General features: G+C 44.5%; 1 protein-coding gene across 2 annotated transcripts in view; it reads left to right on the top strand.

Annotated features, from left to right (window-relative positions):
- LOC122200713 (beta-galactosidase-1-like protein 2) overlaps nucleotides 1-18,918 on the top strand; it is a 63,432-nt gene that overhangs the window by 21,462 nt on the left and 23,052 nt on the right. For both annotated transcript variants that reach the window (XM_042906442.1, XM_042906441.1), the window contains exons 3-8: nucleotides 440-508; nucleotides 1,095-1,190; nucleotides 2,971-3,079; nucleotides 8,013-8,105; nucleotides 10,933-11,014; nucleotides 17,363-17,433. In XM_042906442.1, coding sequence (XP_042762376.1) covers nucleotides 440-508; nucleotides 1,095-1,190; nucleotides 2,971-3,079; nucleotides 8,013-8,105; nucleotides 10,933-11,014; nucleotides 17,363-17,433 — 520 coding nt within the window. The remainder of the gene's footprint in view (nucleotides 1-439; nucleotides 509-1,094; nucleotides 1,191-2,970; nucleotides 3,080-8,012; nucleotides 8,106-10,932; nucleotides 11,015-17,362; nucleotides 17,434-18,918) is intronic.

Below are 18,918 nucleotides of genomic sequence, written 5' to 3' on the forward strand. Positions count from 1 at the left end.
TCTGGTTGCTTCAGTAAAAACAGGACTGATCAGAGGTTTCCTCTTACCTTACTTTTAACTTACTCTCTTAGAAAGTTACCTTTTCTCCACCAGCTGATAAAGAGAGAACAGGAGACATGGGGAGGGAAGGAGGAACGTGGGGGAGTGCATGCTCAAGCTGACCTGTGATCACATCTTATGCTTCACCCAAATCTTATTGGCCTTCTCTCCCTTCTCCTAAGGAGATGAGTTGTGAGCCACCCAGGGACTGGCCCTGGATACTCTAAGGTCCCTAGATCTCCTCAGTTAGTTCTTGGTTCCAGTCCTGATACCATTAAAACAATGTGCCTAAGAAATACATCTTCAACCATCATAATGGGTTTTAGGGATAAAGAAGGTAATCTGGAAGATGAAGTGGAATAAATGAAAAGCTCATTCCTGTAATTATCTTCTATTATAGCTATGTTCCATGGAATCTCCACGAGCCAGAAAGAGGCAAATTTGACTTCTCTGGGAACCTGGACCTGGAGTAAGTGCTGTCACTGCTTCTGTGGCATGGCCTAAGGCTGGGAGGCAAAGAGGTGGCCCCTTGGGTTGGTCAGGAATCAAAGGGCCATCTCCATTCTGCATTGAGAACCAGAGACAGCCTGGGGTCTGGAGCCTTGTTCTCAGGACCCAAATGCTCTCCAGACATGAACCTGTTACTCTCAGGGTCTGAGTTTGCCTCCTCTGAGCTCAGACCTTTTCATTGCAGCTCAGAGGTATCAATCTTCAGTGTCTGCCCTGTTCTGTAGTGTGGTCCAGCACCTGGGCTGGGACAGGGCTTACCCATGTAGGGTAGCAAGACTGTTGGGGTCAGGTTCACTGTTAGGAACACCCCCCACCCCCCACCCCCCCACACACACCGTATCTTGTCTGATGTCCTTGGTCCTCATGCCCCCAGTAGAACTATGCAGAAGGTACTGGGCTGGGGGCAGGGGAGAACCCAGCTCGCAGGGTGTCTGAAAGCAGGGAGGGGAGGAGCCAGGTAGATCCACCACCTTGTGATGTGTGCCAGGCTCATCCCCACCCTCCCCCCCTGATGTCTTGAGAGCTGCTGACACTGACCTCCCTAGGGCCTTTGTGCTGTTGGCTGCAGAGATCGGGTTGTGGGTGATTCTGCGTCCAGGCCCCTACATCTGCAGTGAGATCGACCTCGGGGGCTTGCCCAGGTAAGCGGGGCTGTGAGGGGCTGTGGCTTGAGCTGTCCTGTGTGCTTGTGCAAAATGCTAATCACAAAGGTAGGTTTAATTTTGCTATTGAAGTATATTTTTCATTGTGTACTGAAACACCATTCAAGAATAAGTGGGACCTAAAGGGAGCCATTTTAAATGATGTTACTTTATCTTAATAAAGTATTAGAGAAACAAATTATTGTTTTTGTTTTATGTTTTATATTAAAATTTAAGGCTTTAATGAGTTATGTTAGAATGTGTAGTCTCCACTGAGGTCAGTAGAGTGCTCTGTGGCTGGAGTAGAAATCTGGGCAGTAATCACCTGGTACCACATTCATTCCTTGTCCTCATCATTGTGATTAATTTTCAGCAAAAAGACTTTCTTGTTAATAGGGGTAATCTCTCCCATCCTCACAGTGTTCCAGGTGGTTAGATCAACTCTCTCCTATACCATGCCACCTCAAGAGGGAAGAAGGCTGGTCCTGTTTGCCTTGTGGTCTCCTTTGGGAATGGCCTCTCCCTGTAACACAGCTACTAGCCCAGGCTTTGTTTTCTCTCTTTTCTCCAGTTCCACCCAGCCCTTCCCTAGGGATCCCAGGCAGGCTCTGTCTCCATCTCCTTTGCTCTCCAGGATCACTTCTCTGTCTCTGTGCTGTTCAGCTTGGCAAGAGTGCCCTTGACAAGGCCATGCACACAGCCAGAGTGCCCTCCCCCTGCACCTAGGGATTAGAAATCTGTGTGTCAGTGATGTCTTCAGGCCCAGCCAGAGCTTCCAGGAGGACAGGATTTAAGTGTTAGAACAGCAGGAGCTCCAGCACTCAGCCCTTCTCCTGGGCAGCATTGTCCACTCAGGTCCTGGCATCAAGGATGGGCATGTGGGCACACCCCAGGGAGGCCCAAACAGGCAAAGACCCAGTGGTGATGAGAAGCTAGACCTGGTTTAGGTGAGATGGAGGGTGGAGGTGTCAGTCTAAAGGAAGCTGCTCTCTCCTCCTCCATTTTTACCTAACATAAATTGATAATTTTCTGACCTTGTTCAGGACTTCCAACTTAGGATGTGAAGCATTAGACCCTTTTTAAGAAAACATAAGTGTTTTACTTAGAATTTCAAGTGAGAAGGAAGAGTTCCTAACTCTGGAACAAATGATCTGGGTTCATCTGGGAAATGTGATCACAAGGGACAGGCTATGGGAAGAACTAATCTTGCTCTGCAGCTCCTCCTCTGAACTAAGCTCTGAAGAGCTATGGAGGCTGATGCTATTGAGTCACAGGGTCAGCATGGAGAGCAGCAGATGGACGGATGGACAGGAATGAGAAGTGGATTAGCCTCTCATGACCTTCATGTCAGGCTTAGTTTTCTGGGAGACACCAGAAAGTTGCATCTGGTCCCAGTGATTCTTTAACCCTTTTGGCTTTACCCCTTTGTAATGAGATTTTAGAGTAAATGCTTCCATGCTGGGCCTTGAGTTCAGTGAGAAGCTTTTCTCACTCTGACTGGCAGCCAGACCGTAGCCATAAAGCTGGAAATAAAATCCCTAGCAGCGCTGGTGTCTTTTGGTAGGGAAACAAGTGCAGAGTGCAGGTCTTGAGTTCTGGCAGTGTTTGCCCCTGAATCTGTTTGCACAATCTCCTGCCTTCCTGGCTGAGTGGAGGTGGTGGGGTGGGAATTGTCTTGCTTACCCCCAGCACTCTGAAGCCACTGCTTTTCTCCCCACCATCTCCTGCCAAGAGAAACCCACAAACAGTGCAACTAATTCGCACCCCCCTTTTATTCAAGCTGGTTACTCCAAGACTCTGGCATGAGGCTGAGAACAACTTACAAGGGCTTCACCGAAGCAGTGGACCTTTATTTTGATCACCTGATGTCCAGGGTGGTGCCACTCCAGGTAAAAGCAAGGAGACTCTTCTTGGAAGTTCAGCTATTTTCCTACTGGAAGTAAACAGTCCTAGGTTAGCTCTCAGACAAAGGGCTCCCAGTTCCTTTCAATACAGAACACATTCTTCCCCACTGCCTGAGATCTATAATTGGAGGGGTTTGCAATAATTGTCTTTTAAAAGATGTATTTCAATATTGTTTTAGGTGGTTCAGTGCTGAAGAGATAGGCACAAGGGCTTACATTATTCCACACAATGTCAGATGTGATGTCTTATTCTGAAAAACCCACTGATTGGCATCCCAATAGTGGCTCAGTTCTTTGTGAAAAAGAGCATAAATGGATAGGCCCTTACCTGTAATACATGGGACTTTTTGTAGTTATAAAATTACAATTGATGACTTTTCAAGGTACATCTTTCTACTATCAAAAAGGTGCTGTATGGTGCATATTTCATTCAATAAGTGATAAAAATCAATTTTGGGAAGAAATTATCTTATTACTGCATGTAATATTTGGAAGCAATAAAAAAGCAGGAATGGGAATAATTAATAGTTTATGTAAAAATAAGAGTCATGCTGAGAAATTAGCACATTAATAAAAAATTAGTACATCAATAAAAATTGCTCTTTAGTCAATGGTTTGTAATGTTCACAGCACACATAGATCAAAGGAACTACTTGATCATCTGTAGGGCAGACAAATAAAACACTGGGTACTAAGTTAAATTTGAATTTCAGATAAACAAGGAATATGTTTTAGTATAAATATATCCTAAATGTTACATGGGACATACTTACATTAAAAATATTCATAATTTATATAAAAACTTATTCATTATAAATTCACGTATAACTGGCTATCTTGTATTTTTATTTCTTAAATCTGGAAGCCCTAATAATGAAAGAAGCAACAAGCCAGGAAGTTTTTGGCCTACATTTTTATAAGGAAGATGGAATTACTGAGATGATTCAGCAGGTTGTAGTAGATTGGTGGAGGTAGAGGTTTTAGGGAAGGTGGTTTTAGGGAAGGTCATGCCAGGAGTATGGCTTAGAAGCATTCTTAAATATGGAAATGATGTACTAGACCTTTCTTTAAAAAAGCATTTTCTGAGTATAACTCAGAAATATTCATAACTCGGGGCGCCTGGGTGGCGCAGTCGGTTAAGCGTCCGACTTCAGCCAGGTCACGATCTCGCGGTCCGTGAGTTCGAGCCCCGCGTCGGGCTCTGGGCTGATGGCTCGGAGCCTGGGGCCTGTTTCCGATTCTGTGTCTCCCTCTCTCTCTGCCCCTCCCCGTTCATGCTCTGTCTCTCTCTGTCCCAAAAATAAATAAAAAACGTTGAAAAAAAAATTAAAAAGAAATATTCATAACTCATAATTCGTAACTCATAATTATTTTATTTTTATTATGGTAATTTTGCCATAATATAAATTTTACCTAACATAAAAATTACCATTCTAACCATTTTTAAGTGGTTTTAAGTTCACTGGTATTAAGTAATTAACATTGTTGTGCAAACATTACCACCATCCATTTCCTGAACTTTTTCAGCTTTCCAAACTGAAACTCTGCATCCATTAAATATTAACTTCCTATCTCCCCTCTCCATAACCCCTGCCAACCACCATTCTACTTTCTGTTTCTATGAAATTGACCACTCTGGGTACCTCATATAAGTAGAATCTTGTAATACTTGTCCTGTTATGTCTGGCTTCTTTCATTTGTCATAATGTCTTCAATGTTCATTTGTGTTGTAGTGGGTGTCAGAATTTCCTTACTTTTTAAGACCTGATAATAATCTATTGTATCTCTGGACCACATTTTGCTCATCCATTCATTCATCAGTGGACACCTAGGTTACTTTTGTCTATTGTGAATAATGTGGCTATGCTAGTTAATCTCACTAAAGCTTTGTCAATTTTGTTAATCTTTTCAAAGAACGAACTCTTGGGCTTTTTTATTTTTCTCTATTTTTAAATCTCTTTTTATCTCTGTTCTAACCTTTGTTATTTCCTTCCTCCTTAAACCTTTAAGTTTAGCTTATTTTTCTCTTTCCTAGTTCATTAAGGTGAAAAGTTAGGTGTTGACTGAACACCTTTCTTCCTTTTTAATGTGTTTATAGATATAAATTTCCCTCTTAGCACTGCTTTTGCTTCATCCCATAACTTTATGTTGAATTTTTATTTTCATTTGACTCAAGATATATCCTGATTTTCCCATTATTTCTTCTTTGGGTTACTGGTTGTTTTTTAAGAGTGTGTTGTTTAATTTCCACATATTCGTGGAATTTGAAATTTGAATTTTTCAGTGTTCTTTCTGCTGTTGGTTTCTAGTTTCATTCTACTGTGATTGGAAAATATGCTTTGAATGGTTTCAATCTTTTAAAAGTATTAAAGCTTCTGTTGTGGCCTAAAATATTATCTCTCCTGGAGAAGAATGTTCCATGTGTACTTGAGAAAAATGTGTATTGTGTCATTGGATGCAGTGTTTATATATGTGGATATGGTACATTTGGTCTATAGTGTTGTTCAAGTCCAAATCTATGTCTTTTTATTGGGGAGTTTAAACATTTACATTTAAGGAAGTTACTATTAGGGAAGCATTTATTTTGGCCATTTTGTTATTTGTTTTCTGTATGTTTTGTAGCTTTTTTTCTCCCTTATTTCCTCTATTACTACCTTCCTTTGTATTTACTTGATTTTTCATAGTGACAAGTTTTGATTCCTTTTTCATTCATTTTTGTGTATATTCTATAGATATTTTCATTGTGGTTACCATGAAGATTACAAATACTGTCCTAAAGATATGATGTTCTATTTTATATTGATGTCAACTAAACTTTAATCACACATACAATCACAACTACTCCTTTACAGCTCAACCTTGCTGTATGTTATTGATGTCACAAGTCACATATTTATATATTGTGTACTCATTAATATAGATTAATAATTATTTTCATGCATTTGTCTTTTAAATCCTGTTAAAAAATAAGAAGTAGATTTATAAACTAAAATTAGAATAATACTGGTTTTTACATTTTTAAAATATATTTACCTTTACAGGAGAACCTTGTATTTTCAAGGGACTTCAAGTCACTGTGTGGCATCTTTTCATTTCAATTTGAGGGACTCTGTGTAGCATTTCTCATAACTCAAGTCTAGTGGTATCAGATTCCCTCAACTTTTATTTGTCTGAGTATGTCTTAACTTCTTCCTCATTGTTTAAGGACAGTTTTGCTGGATACAGAATTCTCAGTTGATAGTTTTTTTCCCCCTTTCAGCACTTTGAATATGTCATCCTTCTGTCACTGCCCTGCCAGATTTCTGGTGATATATCCACTGATAGTCTTATTGGGGATCCTTTGTATGTGTCAAGTTGCTTTTCTCTTGCTCCTTTCAAGAATCTCTTTTTGTCTTTGGCTTTGACGGTTTGATTGTAATGTGCCTTAGTGTCGTCTTTTGGTTAATGCTACTTGGAGTTCACCGAAGCTTCTTGGATTTGTATACCCATGTCCTCTCAAATTTGAGAGGTTTCCAGCCATTGATTTTTCAAATAATCTCTCTGCCCCTTTTCTTTCTTCTTTTTGGAATTTCCACAATGAGTATTTTTGTCTGCTTTCTGATGTTGCATAAGTCCCTCAGGTTTTGTTCCCTTTTCTTCATTCTCTCTTTTTGTTCTGTAGACTGAATAATTTCAAATGACTTGTTTTCAAGTTAGCCCATTCTTTCTTCTTCCTGTTTGAATCTGCTGTTGAACTTCTATGGTGAATTTTTTCTAGTCAGATATATTTTTCAGCTCCAGAAATCTTATTTATTATATTTTATAGTTTCTCTATCTGTATTGATATTCTCACTTTGCTGATATAGCATTTTCCTGATTTCTTTGTCCATGTTTTTCTTTAGCTCATTGAGCATATTTATGGCGATTGTTTTAAAATCTTTGTCTATTAAGTGTGTGCATTTCTTTAGAGATTTACTTTATTCCTTTGAATGAGCTGTATTATCCTGTTTCTTTGCCTTGTGTTTTTGTTGTTGTTGAAAATTGGACATTTGAAACAACAGTCACCTCTCATAGTCTTTGCAGACTTGTGGGGAACATCTTCACTATTTGGTGGGCTCCTACACATTAAGATAAGCATGGGGTTATGGCTCCAGATCTTCTCAGATGTTTCCTGGGTATGTGTCTAGTCTGGCCTGTGTGTGTGTGCCTTTCACCAACTCCCCTGCCTCCAATTTTCCCTGGCTGCTTTTACATGTCTTAATTTTCCAAAGAGTCTCACCCCACCTTCCTTTGTGGCCTTAGATGTTCTATCATATTCCTCTGCCTATAATCCCTTGCACAGGCATACATGAGTCTGTAGAACCTCTGAAATTTTCACATGCTGTGACCTCCACTGCCTTGTGTTGCTTTTAGCCTGAGGTCCAAACTATGCCAACATTTGCTGTCTGAGCTCCAAATCAGATGAGACAGAAACTAGTCTACTGGGCAGCCCACAGACAAGTGGGCTACAAACAAGTTCCATTTTGCTCCTTTTGTCCTGAGGGAAGGAACTGGGAATTAGATTGATCTTTTGGGATTATGCCACACTGTGCCAGGGAGGAGGTTGGGCAAGGATGAGCAAAAACACCAAAATATTTCCTATCAAACATGTGTTTTTATTCATTTGCTTAAACATTTAACTAGTTTCCAGACCAGTTAATAAAATAAAGTTATTTTATTTAGTCTGTAATTGTTTGATGTTTCCATAGGGAACCAGGGCCTGGAACTCCCTACTTTCTCTGTGTCTTACTGACATCACTCTCAATTATATAATCAAATCTTTTGAGACTTTCGCTTCCAAATGGAATATTTTGCTGCTAATGGGTGAGAAGTATGATGAAATTAGATAGTACAGCTTCCACTACAAATTCAGCTTCTGATTGTTTATCTCTTTCTCCAGTACAAGCATGGAGGCCCCATCATTGCTGTGCAGGTGGAGAATGAATATGGTTCCTATAACAGAGACCCCGCCTATATGCCTTACATCAAGAAGGTAAATATCAGCTCTTTATTTCTTCATATTCCTTCCTCTGGAATGTAGTATGGGCTGTGATGTGACATGTTGGTCTAGTACTTTTCTCATATTAATACCACATTTATTAGTGAATCCTTTCACCATACTTTTATTTCAGTGAGGTCATCACTTATTTACTTTTTATTGAGTCTAATTGGGGGTTGCAGTACACACATGGGGTTGCAGTGGCTGAGAATAAAGGGATGGACTTAATTGAGTGTGAGGATTAGTGAAGTCTCCCTGTAAAGGCTGCCCTCATTCCAGCATCTAAAGCAAGGGTTCCCAGCTTCGTCTGTACATTCAATTTAAAAATCCCTATGCCCAAACCATATAGCATATCAATTAAATAAGAATCTCTGGGGTGGTCCTTAGACATCTGATTCCAACGTGTGTGTGAGTTTGAGAACCATTGATTTAATGTATGGGAGATCAGAGAAGGGCTGGGCTAGATGATACTTTAAAGAACAGGCCTATCTGGTTTCTGTTACTTAGTAGCTGAGACCTTGAGAAAAGGCCTTTATTTTTCTAAACCTCCATTTTCTCTTCTTTTAAGTGGGGATAATGAGAGAATTTGCCTTTCTGAATTGTGCATGTGTGTGAGATCACTTGGCTCAGGACTGTTCTAGGACTGTTCTCAGTAAGTAGTCAATAAATAAGACTTTGATAGATCATTGGCAGTGGTTTTAGAGGAAACATTGAGGAAATGTTAAGTGGCCTCAGGGAATCCACCTAATTAAAGCTGCTTTAGCTTTGGCCCATGACGTCAGCATCTCTTCTACTGTCATAGGCAGATTCATTTTCTGTCTGGAAATTACTTCAGTCCCTGCATGTAGGCAGAATGAGCTCAAGCACTCCTGCTTATAGGATTTCATCTACTCTTGCTCCCTTTTTGTCTCTTGCAGAAAGCCCCATGTAGGGAGCAAGGCTGTCTCCAGAAAGAGGCATTCCCAAAATCAGGAAGGGGAGAGTTCCACCCTGATAGTCAAACCCAACTGCAGACTTGATTAGACCACACCTCCAGCTTCCTCTTTGCCTTTGAATTAGCTAGAAAGATCCCAACAAGGGTGCAGGACAGGAGAGCTTCTTGCATTATAACTCTTTCCCTTGGACTATCTCTTGAATGCTGGAGCTTTTCCAGCAGGTGTTTACTGAGTCCTGAGCTGCAGAGAAGAGCTCTGCTAATGGTGTGGAGAGGAGAATGCAGTTGTTAAGGGGCTTCTCCTGCTCAGTCAACACCTCCCTGGTGTCTGGGGAAGGTACCATATGTGAGACAGATGGACAAAAAGAAGCTGCAGCACACACCCCTGTCATCCTGAGCTCTTGCTCTCAAGCAAGAGCTCCCAGCTCCCCTCCTGAGCTGCCATGCAGCTTCTTCTGGGTGTAATGGACATGTGGACACCATCAGCATAGGATGACCTTGGGTAAGTCACCTCACCTTTCTGAGCCTTAGCCTCATCATGTGTTCAATGGAGACAAGAATGCTTTCTCTAAGGCTGTTCTGGGAATGAAGTGAGATTATAGACACAAGACCCCGAACTCTGCTTGGCAGATCACTGGTCATCAGGAAACAGTAATAGTAATTACCCCTTACAGTGTGCAGTCAATAGATTAATGGCCATGAAAAGTCAAGTGCAACTAGTACAGCTGTAAAAGATGGTTACACCCTCTCAACCCACATGATGCTATATGTATAAGGTACGAACAAAGGCAAAGCCTGTTACATATCAGCAAATGACTGGCTAGACAGTTGTGAGGTGGTAGGTCCAGGGCTTTTAATAAACATCTTATCTTACCTAATGGATTGAACTTCTGTGGCTTCTGTTGTCCCTGAGAATTAGGGCCCACTCTGCTCTTTCCTTACTTGCATCAGGTTTAGATATGAACATTATGCACCCCATGGATTATCTCTCTGCCTCACCTGCTTCCCAAAAGAATTTGGTTGAAATAAGCAATCTGATAAAAATATCTGCATGTTAAATTATAGGAAAGTCCCCCTTGCTGGGGTTTCTAATCCAAAAGAGCCCATAGGCCCAAAGCAGAGCCTTTCAAGGTGGGCAGACTCTAGATTCAAGTCCATACTGGCTCACTTGCTCTGTATCCCTTAACACTTTATCCAACCTCTCTGAGAGTCTTCATCTGTACAGTTATTAAATGTGAGGATTGAATAGGCTAGTCTATGTAAAGTAGTTAGCAGAAGGCCTGGCGTGAATGTAAGCGTTAGCAGTTATTTGGAGTGGTAAAATGGTTATTGCATCTCAACACAGTGTGTGTTCCTTCCAGTTCTTCATTTGATTTACAACCTGCAAGGAGTGCCTCCTGTTCTACTGGGCATGTGCAGCATGTCATAGGCATGTGGCTGGGGCATGGCGGTTGAACAGAGCCCACCCTGGCCCAGTGTGAGGAAGTGATGGGCTGCTTGCTTCTGGTATCAGGAAGGCCTGACCCACTTGTAGAGCCCTGTAGTCAGCTGCTAGGTGACAGCATAGCATCTGGCCCTGCCGAGCTGCCCTCTGTTCCTAGATGGGAACAGGACACCAGCCAGACCTGACACCTTGCCAGATCTGGGGTAGCCAAGAGATGTCAGAGTCTGACAGCCCTGCCCCTGCCTCAGCTGGACTTCAGCTGATAGGAGGTTTGTTGAACATGGTGGGCACAGACAGGAGGGTTTCTGTCCATTTTCTGTGGAGAGGTAAATGCTTTATTTTGAATCTTTCCCTCTTTCTTTTCTGGCTGCCACCTTCCCAGCTGTGTGACATGGCAGGAGCTCTGAGGAGTGAATATTGACTTGTCTTCTTCCCCCCCATAGGCCTTGGAAGACCGGGGTATTGTGGAATTGCTCTTGACTTCAGACAACAAGGACGGCCTGCAAAAGGGAGTCATGGATGGAGGTGCCTACCTGGAGGCTGTGCAGGGATAGGGTGGGGGATCAGCACCCTGGCCTCACTGTGCACGCCCCCCTCCCCAAATGGCCTGAGCCACAAGTGGAGTTTCTCTGCTATCTGTGCTTCTCCTGTTTGCATGGCACTGGGCCCGAAGCTCTGGGCCTCAGAGGGTTGGAGGATCCATATCACATGGATCTCTCTGGTCTCCCACTTCTGCTGAGCACTTACTCAGGACACTAACAGTGTTCTGCAGACTACAAGCTGGAAATGGTGAGTTGGTCATACTGGAAAGTCTCTGCATGTCTGCAGAGAGGGTGTCCTGCGAGGATGGCTTACTCAAACCCTGCCAAAATCGTGGAGATGGCTGACCACTGCCCAGGGGGTATGTAGCCCCTGCTGTGACAGCAACTGGCTGAGCAGCAAGTGTAGATGACCATGGTGGCTCTCCATCCAGCAGCATCCATCTCCCTGACTCTAACCTCTCTTCCTGTTACTGTAGATGTGCTGGCCCAGCTCCACCCTTGTGCACCAAGCCCTTTCTCCCTCAGCTACTCAAGGGCATTGCTCCAGCAGCTCTCTGCTTCTGCCCTCAGTCATCAGATTTTCTCTTTCTGTTTGATTATTCCCATCTGCATATCAACATGTTCTTTCTCTCTTCTTTATTTTTTAAAATTTATGTATTTATTTTGAAGAGAGAGAGAGCGAGAAAGAGAGAGAGAGAGAGAGCACCTTTGGCCATGGGATGGGCAGAAAGGAGAGGGAGAATCCCAAGCAGGCTCCATGCTCTCAGCAGGGAGCCTGATGCGGGGCTCATACTCATGAACCCCAGATCATGACCTGAGCCAAAAGCAAGAGTCAGATGCTTAACCAACAGAGTCACCTAGGCACCCCTATTTCTCTCTTCTAAAAGAAATCTCTTGACTCATTTTCCCATCCAAAGCCTGTTGTGTTTCTCTGCTCCCCTTTCAAGAGCTCTCCCCATGTCCATGCTCACTGGCCCCCCAGGCCCTTTCCCCTCCTCTCTCTTAAACCATGGGAACCACATTACTACCCTCACCATTCCACTGCCGCTGCTCTTTTTGAGATCGCCAGTGACCTCATGTTATAAATTTAAGCGTTCATCCTCATTGCCTCTGACTTCTCTGATTTTACTTATCAGCAGCCATCAATCTCTTCCCCTTGAAATGTTTTCCACCCTTGGTGTCTGAGACCCAATTTCCTACTTTTTTCTCTGAACTCACAGGCTGCTCCTTCTTGGTATCTCCTGCTGGTCACATGTCTGTCTCCAAATTCTGATGTTTAAATTCTTTGCTTCTCACCCTTTGGAATGAATTCTCTTCTCCATACACTCAGTGTCCTGGTGGTGTCATCCAGGTGACTTTAAATCTGATCTGTGTGTTGATAACTGTGAGATGCTCGTCTCTGTCAGCAACCTTCCCTGAACTCCTGCCTCACGTGTGCATCTGCATACTGGGCACAGCGCCCAGGAAGGCTGCAGGTCTCAGTGGAACCAGCAGAGAACTGAACTTGTCTGTTTCCCTCCCAGAGTCGGCCCCACTTTTTAGTCTTCTTATTCTCAGTAAATTGCATCTCCATTTCCCCTAGTTGCCCTGGCCCTAAACTTTGTAGGCACTCTCAGACCTCTTCTTCTGTGTGCCTGACATACAGCCATCAGCAAATTCTTTTTATCTTTATCTTCAAATTTATCCAGATTCAAGTTTTAGCATCTGAACTGTTACCATTGTTCTCATATGCATTATTGCCACAGCACTGAACTGATGTTCCTTTTTATTGTTGACTCCTGCACAACTTTTTCTGAACATAGTATTTGAAAATGTCATTTGGATCACCTCATGCCTCACCTGAACTTCAGGTACATTCTGCCTTGCTGACAGTGAAGCACAAGCTATGAGAAAAACCTTCAGGGGCATCCTTTGACCTGTGACCTCTGTGACCTGGCCAGGTGTCTCCTGCTCCACCCTCCTGGCCTCCTACCTGTTCTTGGAACATACTGGACACCTCCAGCCTTCATGCAGATACCTGCATAGCTATTCCATTTCCTCCCGTTTTTCTCGGAGATCACCTCCAAGTGAGGTTTCCTCCAAACACCCAAGCTCCTCCTGGAGCTCCCCCGGCTCTTTGGGCCTGCTTTATTTGGCCTTCTAACATTCTGGGTAGTTTGTTTTATTTACGTGTCTCACTGCAGTGCTAAGTTCAGTCTTGTTAGGCTGTACTCCTGTGCCTGGACAGGGTTCGGTTCATGCTCTGCATAGATGATGGTGGTTGAAGGGCCTCTTATGAGCTGCCTGGTGCTTCCTGCGGGCTCCCACAATCGGCTTGCTCCTGCTGCAGTGCATGTCCCTTTCCAGTTCCTTCTTCGTCGCCCTCCCCTCCACTAGACTGAACAGATAGGGCCTTTCATCTTCGCAGCCCTAGGCCAGCGCCGGCCAGCAGGGGGCCCCCAGGGCGTGACTGCTGGATGAATGAACAGAAGGCCCTTTCCCTAGACTATTGAGTTCCTCAAGGACCAGCAGCGATTCCCGCCATTTCCACGCGGTGGCACTGTCTCCTGTGACTACTTCCAAGGCCTCCGCTGGCCCGTGCCATTCGGTGGGGCCTAGGAGGAGCTGTGGCCAGTGCTGGGAAGGCAAGGCCCTTTGAAGGCTGGTGTATATTTTTAGCGTGTCGGCAGTGTGCTGAGCAAGGCCTCTGGTGCATTAGGGAGTCTCCGAGGCAGGTTGCTGGACACCATACCCTCTCTACGGCGCGCTCCTCCCCTCGCCCGCCCGCCAGGCCCCTTCTCCAGGCTATGCCCCCTCCATGCTCCTCCCCACGCCCCGCTTCGGCCCCTCCTTGCCTCTCCCTGCCAACTCGGGTGCCGCCCCCGCGGTGCCCTTCTCTGCCTCACCCCGGCTCCGCCCCCGCCGTGCCCCTCCCGGCCCCACCCCCTTGGCCCCGCCCCCGCCGTGCTGCTCTGTGCCCCGGCCCCGCCCTCGGCGTGCCTTTCCTGCCCCAACCCCGGCTCCGCCCCCGCCAAGCCCCTCCTGGTGCCTTCTAACTCCCTGACCTCCAGAGCCGTGCTTGCTGCCCAGAAAGACTTTTTTCAGTTAGTTAAAAATGTAATTAAAGTAAGACATTCACAAGGTGTAAAAATAAAGCCACAGAAGTGCGGCTTCCTCCTCCACTCCCCATACGAGACCTGGGCCCGCAGCGTTCCTGGCGGTGTGGCTACGTCATAATTCTGGTTGGTTTCTTGGTGCCTGCATTACCACGTGGAAATGCCCTTCCCACCCGCTAGGGTGCGAGCCATATTCTGGGCAGTATTTGTGAACTGGCTGACTTTCGGTTGCTTGGTTTTCACTTTCGGTGTAATTATCCTGTTTATTCTCTTTTCCTTTCAATTTTTTAAATCTCCCCCCTTTCACTTTTATTTATTGTTTTTTGTTTTTTTTTTAATTTAAGTTGACGCACACATAGTTGACACACAATATTACATTAGTTTTAGGTGTTCCCCCCCCCCCCCTTTCTCTTTTAAACAAACCTTTACCAAAGATCTTCCAAATTTCTGTCACACTGTGTTTCAAACATCTGTATATATCAGATTCTGTGTCAAGTCCGATGGGTCTGAGACCCCACTGCCCCTGACCTGATGGAGCTCTACCTGAGGCCGACCTCTGGTTCTCTCTGGAACTGTGAAGGCACTGTTCCCTGATTTTCTAGCGCCCGCTGTCACTGCTGAGGTACAGGCACATTCTGTTTCCTGATCCTTTTATATATTCTCTGTGTGTATTTTTTCCTTCCCATTTCTACAAAACTACAGGATTTTCCTTTATCCTTGGTATTCTGGTATTTCACAATGATGTTCTTTGGTGTGAGATTCTTTTCCTTTTGTGGCACTTTTGTGAGTCATTTGAATTGAAACAGCTGTGGTTGTTGTCAGTGGGACATCTAGTCAGTGCTTGCTTTCTTTCTTTTTTTTTTTTTGATATGTTTTCCCTCTTTTTTCTGATCTTTTGGTCACTCCTGTTATTTGTAGATTGGGCTTTTATATCGATGATCTAAGTTGCTTGTCTTTTTGATTGATCTCTGCCCTTTAGTTCCATGTTCTGGATGACTTCCTCAATTTCTGTCCTGTAATCTTTCTCTTATTTCCTGGATTTTATTTTCTTGAATATATTTCTTTTCTCAGGGCATACTTTTTTTTTTTTTTTTTAACATTTATTTATTATCGAGAGACAGAGAGACACAAGCATGAGCAGGGGAGGGGTAGAGAGAGGCGGAGACACAGAATCTGAAGTAGGCTCCAGGCTCTGAGCTGTCAGCACAGAGCCCGACGCGGGGCTCGAACTCACAAACTGTGAGATCATGACTTGAGCCAAAGTGGGTTGCTCAACCGAGCCACCCAGATGCCCCCAAGGACATACTTTTTAAATGGACAGTATCTTTCTTACCTTGCTTTGAGGATGTGCTACTTTTTTTTTTTTTTTTTTAATACTTAACAGTTCTGCTCAATCTTCCACGAGGGGATTTTTCTCAATTGTTTGGCTCTTGTCTGAGCAGTTGAAGGAGGAGGCACTGAACAGCCACATGGCAATGAGTGCCAGGAGAGGCTGGGGCAGGGGTTGGGTTGGGGTGTGCTATTTAAAGGATGGAAGCCTTTAAATGTCAGTGTTTGGAGATAATCTCTTTAGTGCTTTTAAGTGTTTCCAGAGAAGAATCCTTTGATCTGTTGCTGGAGTCAGGCAGGAGGAATGGGCAGGAATCCCCTGACTGAGATGGCCCTTATGCCCCACTGCAAACCTCTCCACACTCTGCTGCACAGATCCCTCCAAGCCTGGAGACACTCGGGCTCAGCTTTTCCAGAGAGTGTGGTCCCCTGGGGTTGGGCACCAGTGGGGAAGAGGCTGGGGAAGAGGCTTGAGGGGTGTGTAAGGCAGGGGACAGAGATGTCCTCCGGCTGCATGGTGTCTGGGACGTCAGGTAAGTCCTTAGGCTGGAAGTGGGAGTGGTCGAAACTTCTTCCACTCTCCTAGGCCATTTACTGACCCGCTGCCCTTTGCAGTCTTCTGAGATTTTCTTGAAACTTCCTCTCGGCTTTGTCTTCTCTTCAGGTCTTGTTTTTTACAAACTTCCACTTTTGCATTCCTTCATTTTTATTTTAGTGGAGTGTGAGGAAGGCTAGCAATAGTTGTTGTGTTCAATTAGCCATGCTAATCCTGTTCACTTCTGAGGTTTTTGCCTGCTCAGTTTCAGATGGGCTTCTTGTCTTCAAGGTTTCTCCTTTACGTGAGGAGGGGTCTCGATATAGAGTCTTTTATCCAGTAGATTGCTGGAGGATGGTGACATCCAAGGACAATGGGTCAGTGTCAGATGGGCCTGGGATTGTAGCCCTAGTCTGCTGCTCACCAATTGTGTGACCTTGAAGCAAATGTTTTAATCTCTTAGAGCCTCAGCGATTGTTTATTTTTAATCGCTGGTAATCAGTGGCTTATGTCCAACAGGACAGTGTCAGGGTGGCCAGCTTGGCAGGCTGGCCCAGTCTCTGTCATGGATTCCCAGACCCACTGGAGCTAAGACCAAGCCCAGTGCCTCTGAGTCCTACTGTCTAGGTGGACAACAGGCAGGCAAGGAGCCTCAGAGCCAAGTTCTGCAGCTGGCGTAGGCCAAAGGGTCCATGGCCACAAGCCAAATGTAGCACGTCTTTCTCCAGCATACCTTTCACTGGTGCCATTTATTATTATTTTTAAATGTTTATTTGTTTGTAGAGAGAATGCCAAGCAGGCTCTGAGCTGTCAGTGCAGAGCCCGATGCAGGGCTCGAACACGTGAACCATGAGATCATGACCTGAGCCAAAATCAAGAGTTGGACGCTTAACCAACGAAGTCACCCAAGCATCCCTCGCTGGTGCCATTTAAAATATAATTTTAAATTATAGAATGGACACATTATGGAATGGAATACAAAATTAGTCCTCATCTAAGGAATAAAAGAGGAGTTTTCATTTAGGTCATCACCTTGCACTAGATACTTGAGGTGCAAAATAAACATGAGACTCTCGGCTCCTCCAAAAGAATAACTAACAGAAATGCACACTCTCATTGTAAAAATTACATTAATCAAGAACAGATGCCTCGTGAGTGACTGCCCTGTAAGCTCTGTGCTGAGCGGTAGAGTTTCCAAGATGAATAAGATAAATCTCCTGACATCACAGGAACTTAACTCTAATTGGAGGTGGGAAACAATGTCAAGATTAGTTAATTTATTTTGCTGATGAATTGGGAAAGGTCTTGGTTAATTCAGAATGTCTCCCTGGCTTTAAGACAATCCTTTCTCTTTTCTGCTTGCCGTTCACAGTGCTGGCCACCATCAACTTGCAGTCACAGCATGAGTTGCAGTTATTAACCAACTTTCTCTTAAGTGTCCAGGTAAGTCTGGCCCAGGAGCAGCTGCCTGCTCTGCTTGGCATGAGTGTAGGAAGTCTTAGAGTCAAGTAGAACCTCTGTCAGGAAGTGTGCGGTGTTTTGGGGTACCTGCAGCTATGCCCAGGGCTCTGGGACAGGGGAAGAAGGACTCAGGACTCTCTCAGCCTTTCATCTCACAGACATTCTGTTGCACTGTGGCTCCTAACCCCTGTTGTCCCCATGTTGCCACACCACCAGTCAGAATAGCAGTGTAGAAGTGGAGAAGTTTCTCTGAATTGTTGCTGTATAGACTGATGCATGAATGTGGTTTCCTGCCTCTTGAGAAAGGGGCCCTTTTTGGAGCTCTAGGCTCAGTTTGCTCATAGAAGCTCTGGACTAGAATTTTGTGGACTCCACAAAAATGCTTTCCTGTCCTGTACTGTGTGTCTGACCTTAACCTGTAGGTTTCTAGGCCTAGAAAGATTATTTCATCAGCAGGATGGGAGGCCTGAGCCATTCCAGGTCAGAGAAGAAAAGAGTTTCTAACTATAAGTCCACATCTCTTAAGTTGATGGGAATTTACAGTTAAATCCTATTCTGATTGATTTCTCTTCTCTAGAATTCATGTGCCTGTCTTTCCTAAGGAGGCAGATGGAATCTGGCCATGGCCCATTCATAGAGCTGAGGCCCCATCTCTCACCATGTCTTAATGAAGGGTGTGAATGCTCCAAATTGTCACCACCTATTAGATGTAGGCATTGATCCCAGGCCTAGTGTGGAGCTGTTGGAGTGTTCATATCACTCGTGAATAGGTGCCCACAGAGATGGTAGGGCTGTTCTCCATCTCACCTGTTTGTTTGGTAGAGCAGAAGTAGCATTCGAAGGCACATCCATCTGAAGTCACCATGGAAGTGTGAAGCCGTGGAAGATGAGGGCTGCCCATGTGTATGATGTGGCTACTACTTGAGTTTAGAGGGACAAAAGGAATGAGAAGAGATGGGGCAGGATGGGAACTGACCCCAGGGAGATTTTGTTAGGCTGATCAGGGGAGAGACAGTAGGTCTGGGTGGGCCTGGGTCCAGACCCTTTCTCCTTTCCTTCCTTCCTCCAGTGTTCACTGAGTGTCTGCTCTGCATGTAGAGTGTGGCTAGGCCCTCTTGCCCTGAAGTAACTAAGATAGTAGGGTCTGTGTCCTCATGGGGTTTGTGACCTACCTGTGGAAATATGTGTCCAATAAACAGTTCCCCAGAAACTGAGTAGGATTGTGCTTGAGTGCTGTCCAAGGCAGGTATAGCATTTTGTGAGCTTCCCCTCTGCCCACTCTGTAGTGTGATCCCTCTGTGCTTCTCTTTCCTCTTCTGTGAAGTGTGAATGATGGTAGTATCTTCTCATAGGGTTGAGGAGCAAATGAGGTAATATTTGGAAAGCACCTGGGATAGCAAGGCTTCATGTTGGCTCCTTTATAGTCATCCTTAGAGAGGGGCCCCACACCTGTGCACCCAGGCCAAG

The sequence above is a fragment of the Panthera leo genome, chromosome D1, assembly GCF_018350215.1.
Source record: "Panthera leo isolate Ple1 chromosome D1, P.leo_Ple1_pat1.1, whole genome shotgun sequence".
NCBI classification, from domain to species: domain Eukaryota; kingdom Metazoa; phylum Chordata; class Mammalia; order Carnivora; family Felidae; genus Panthera; species Panthera leo.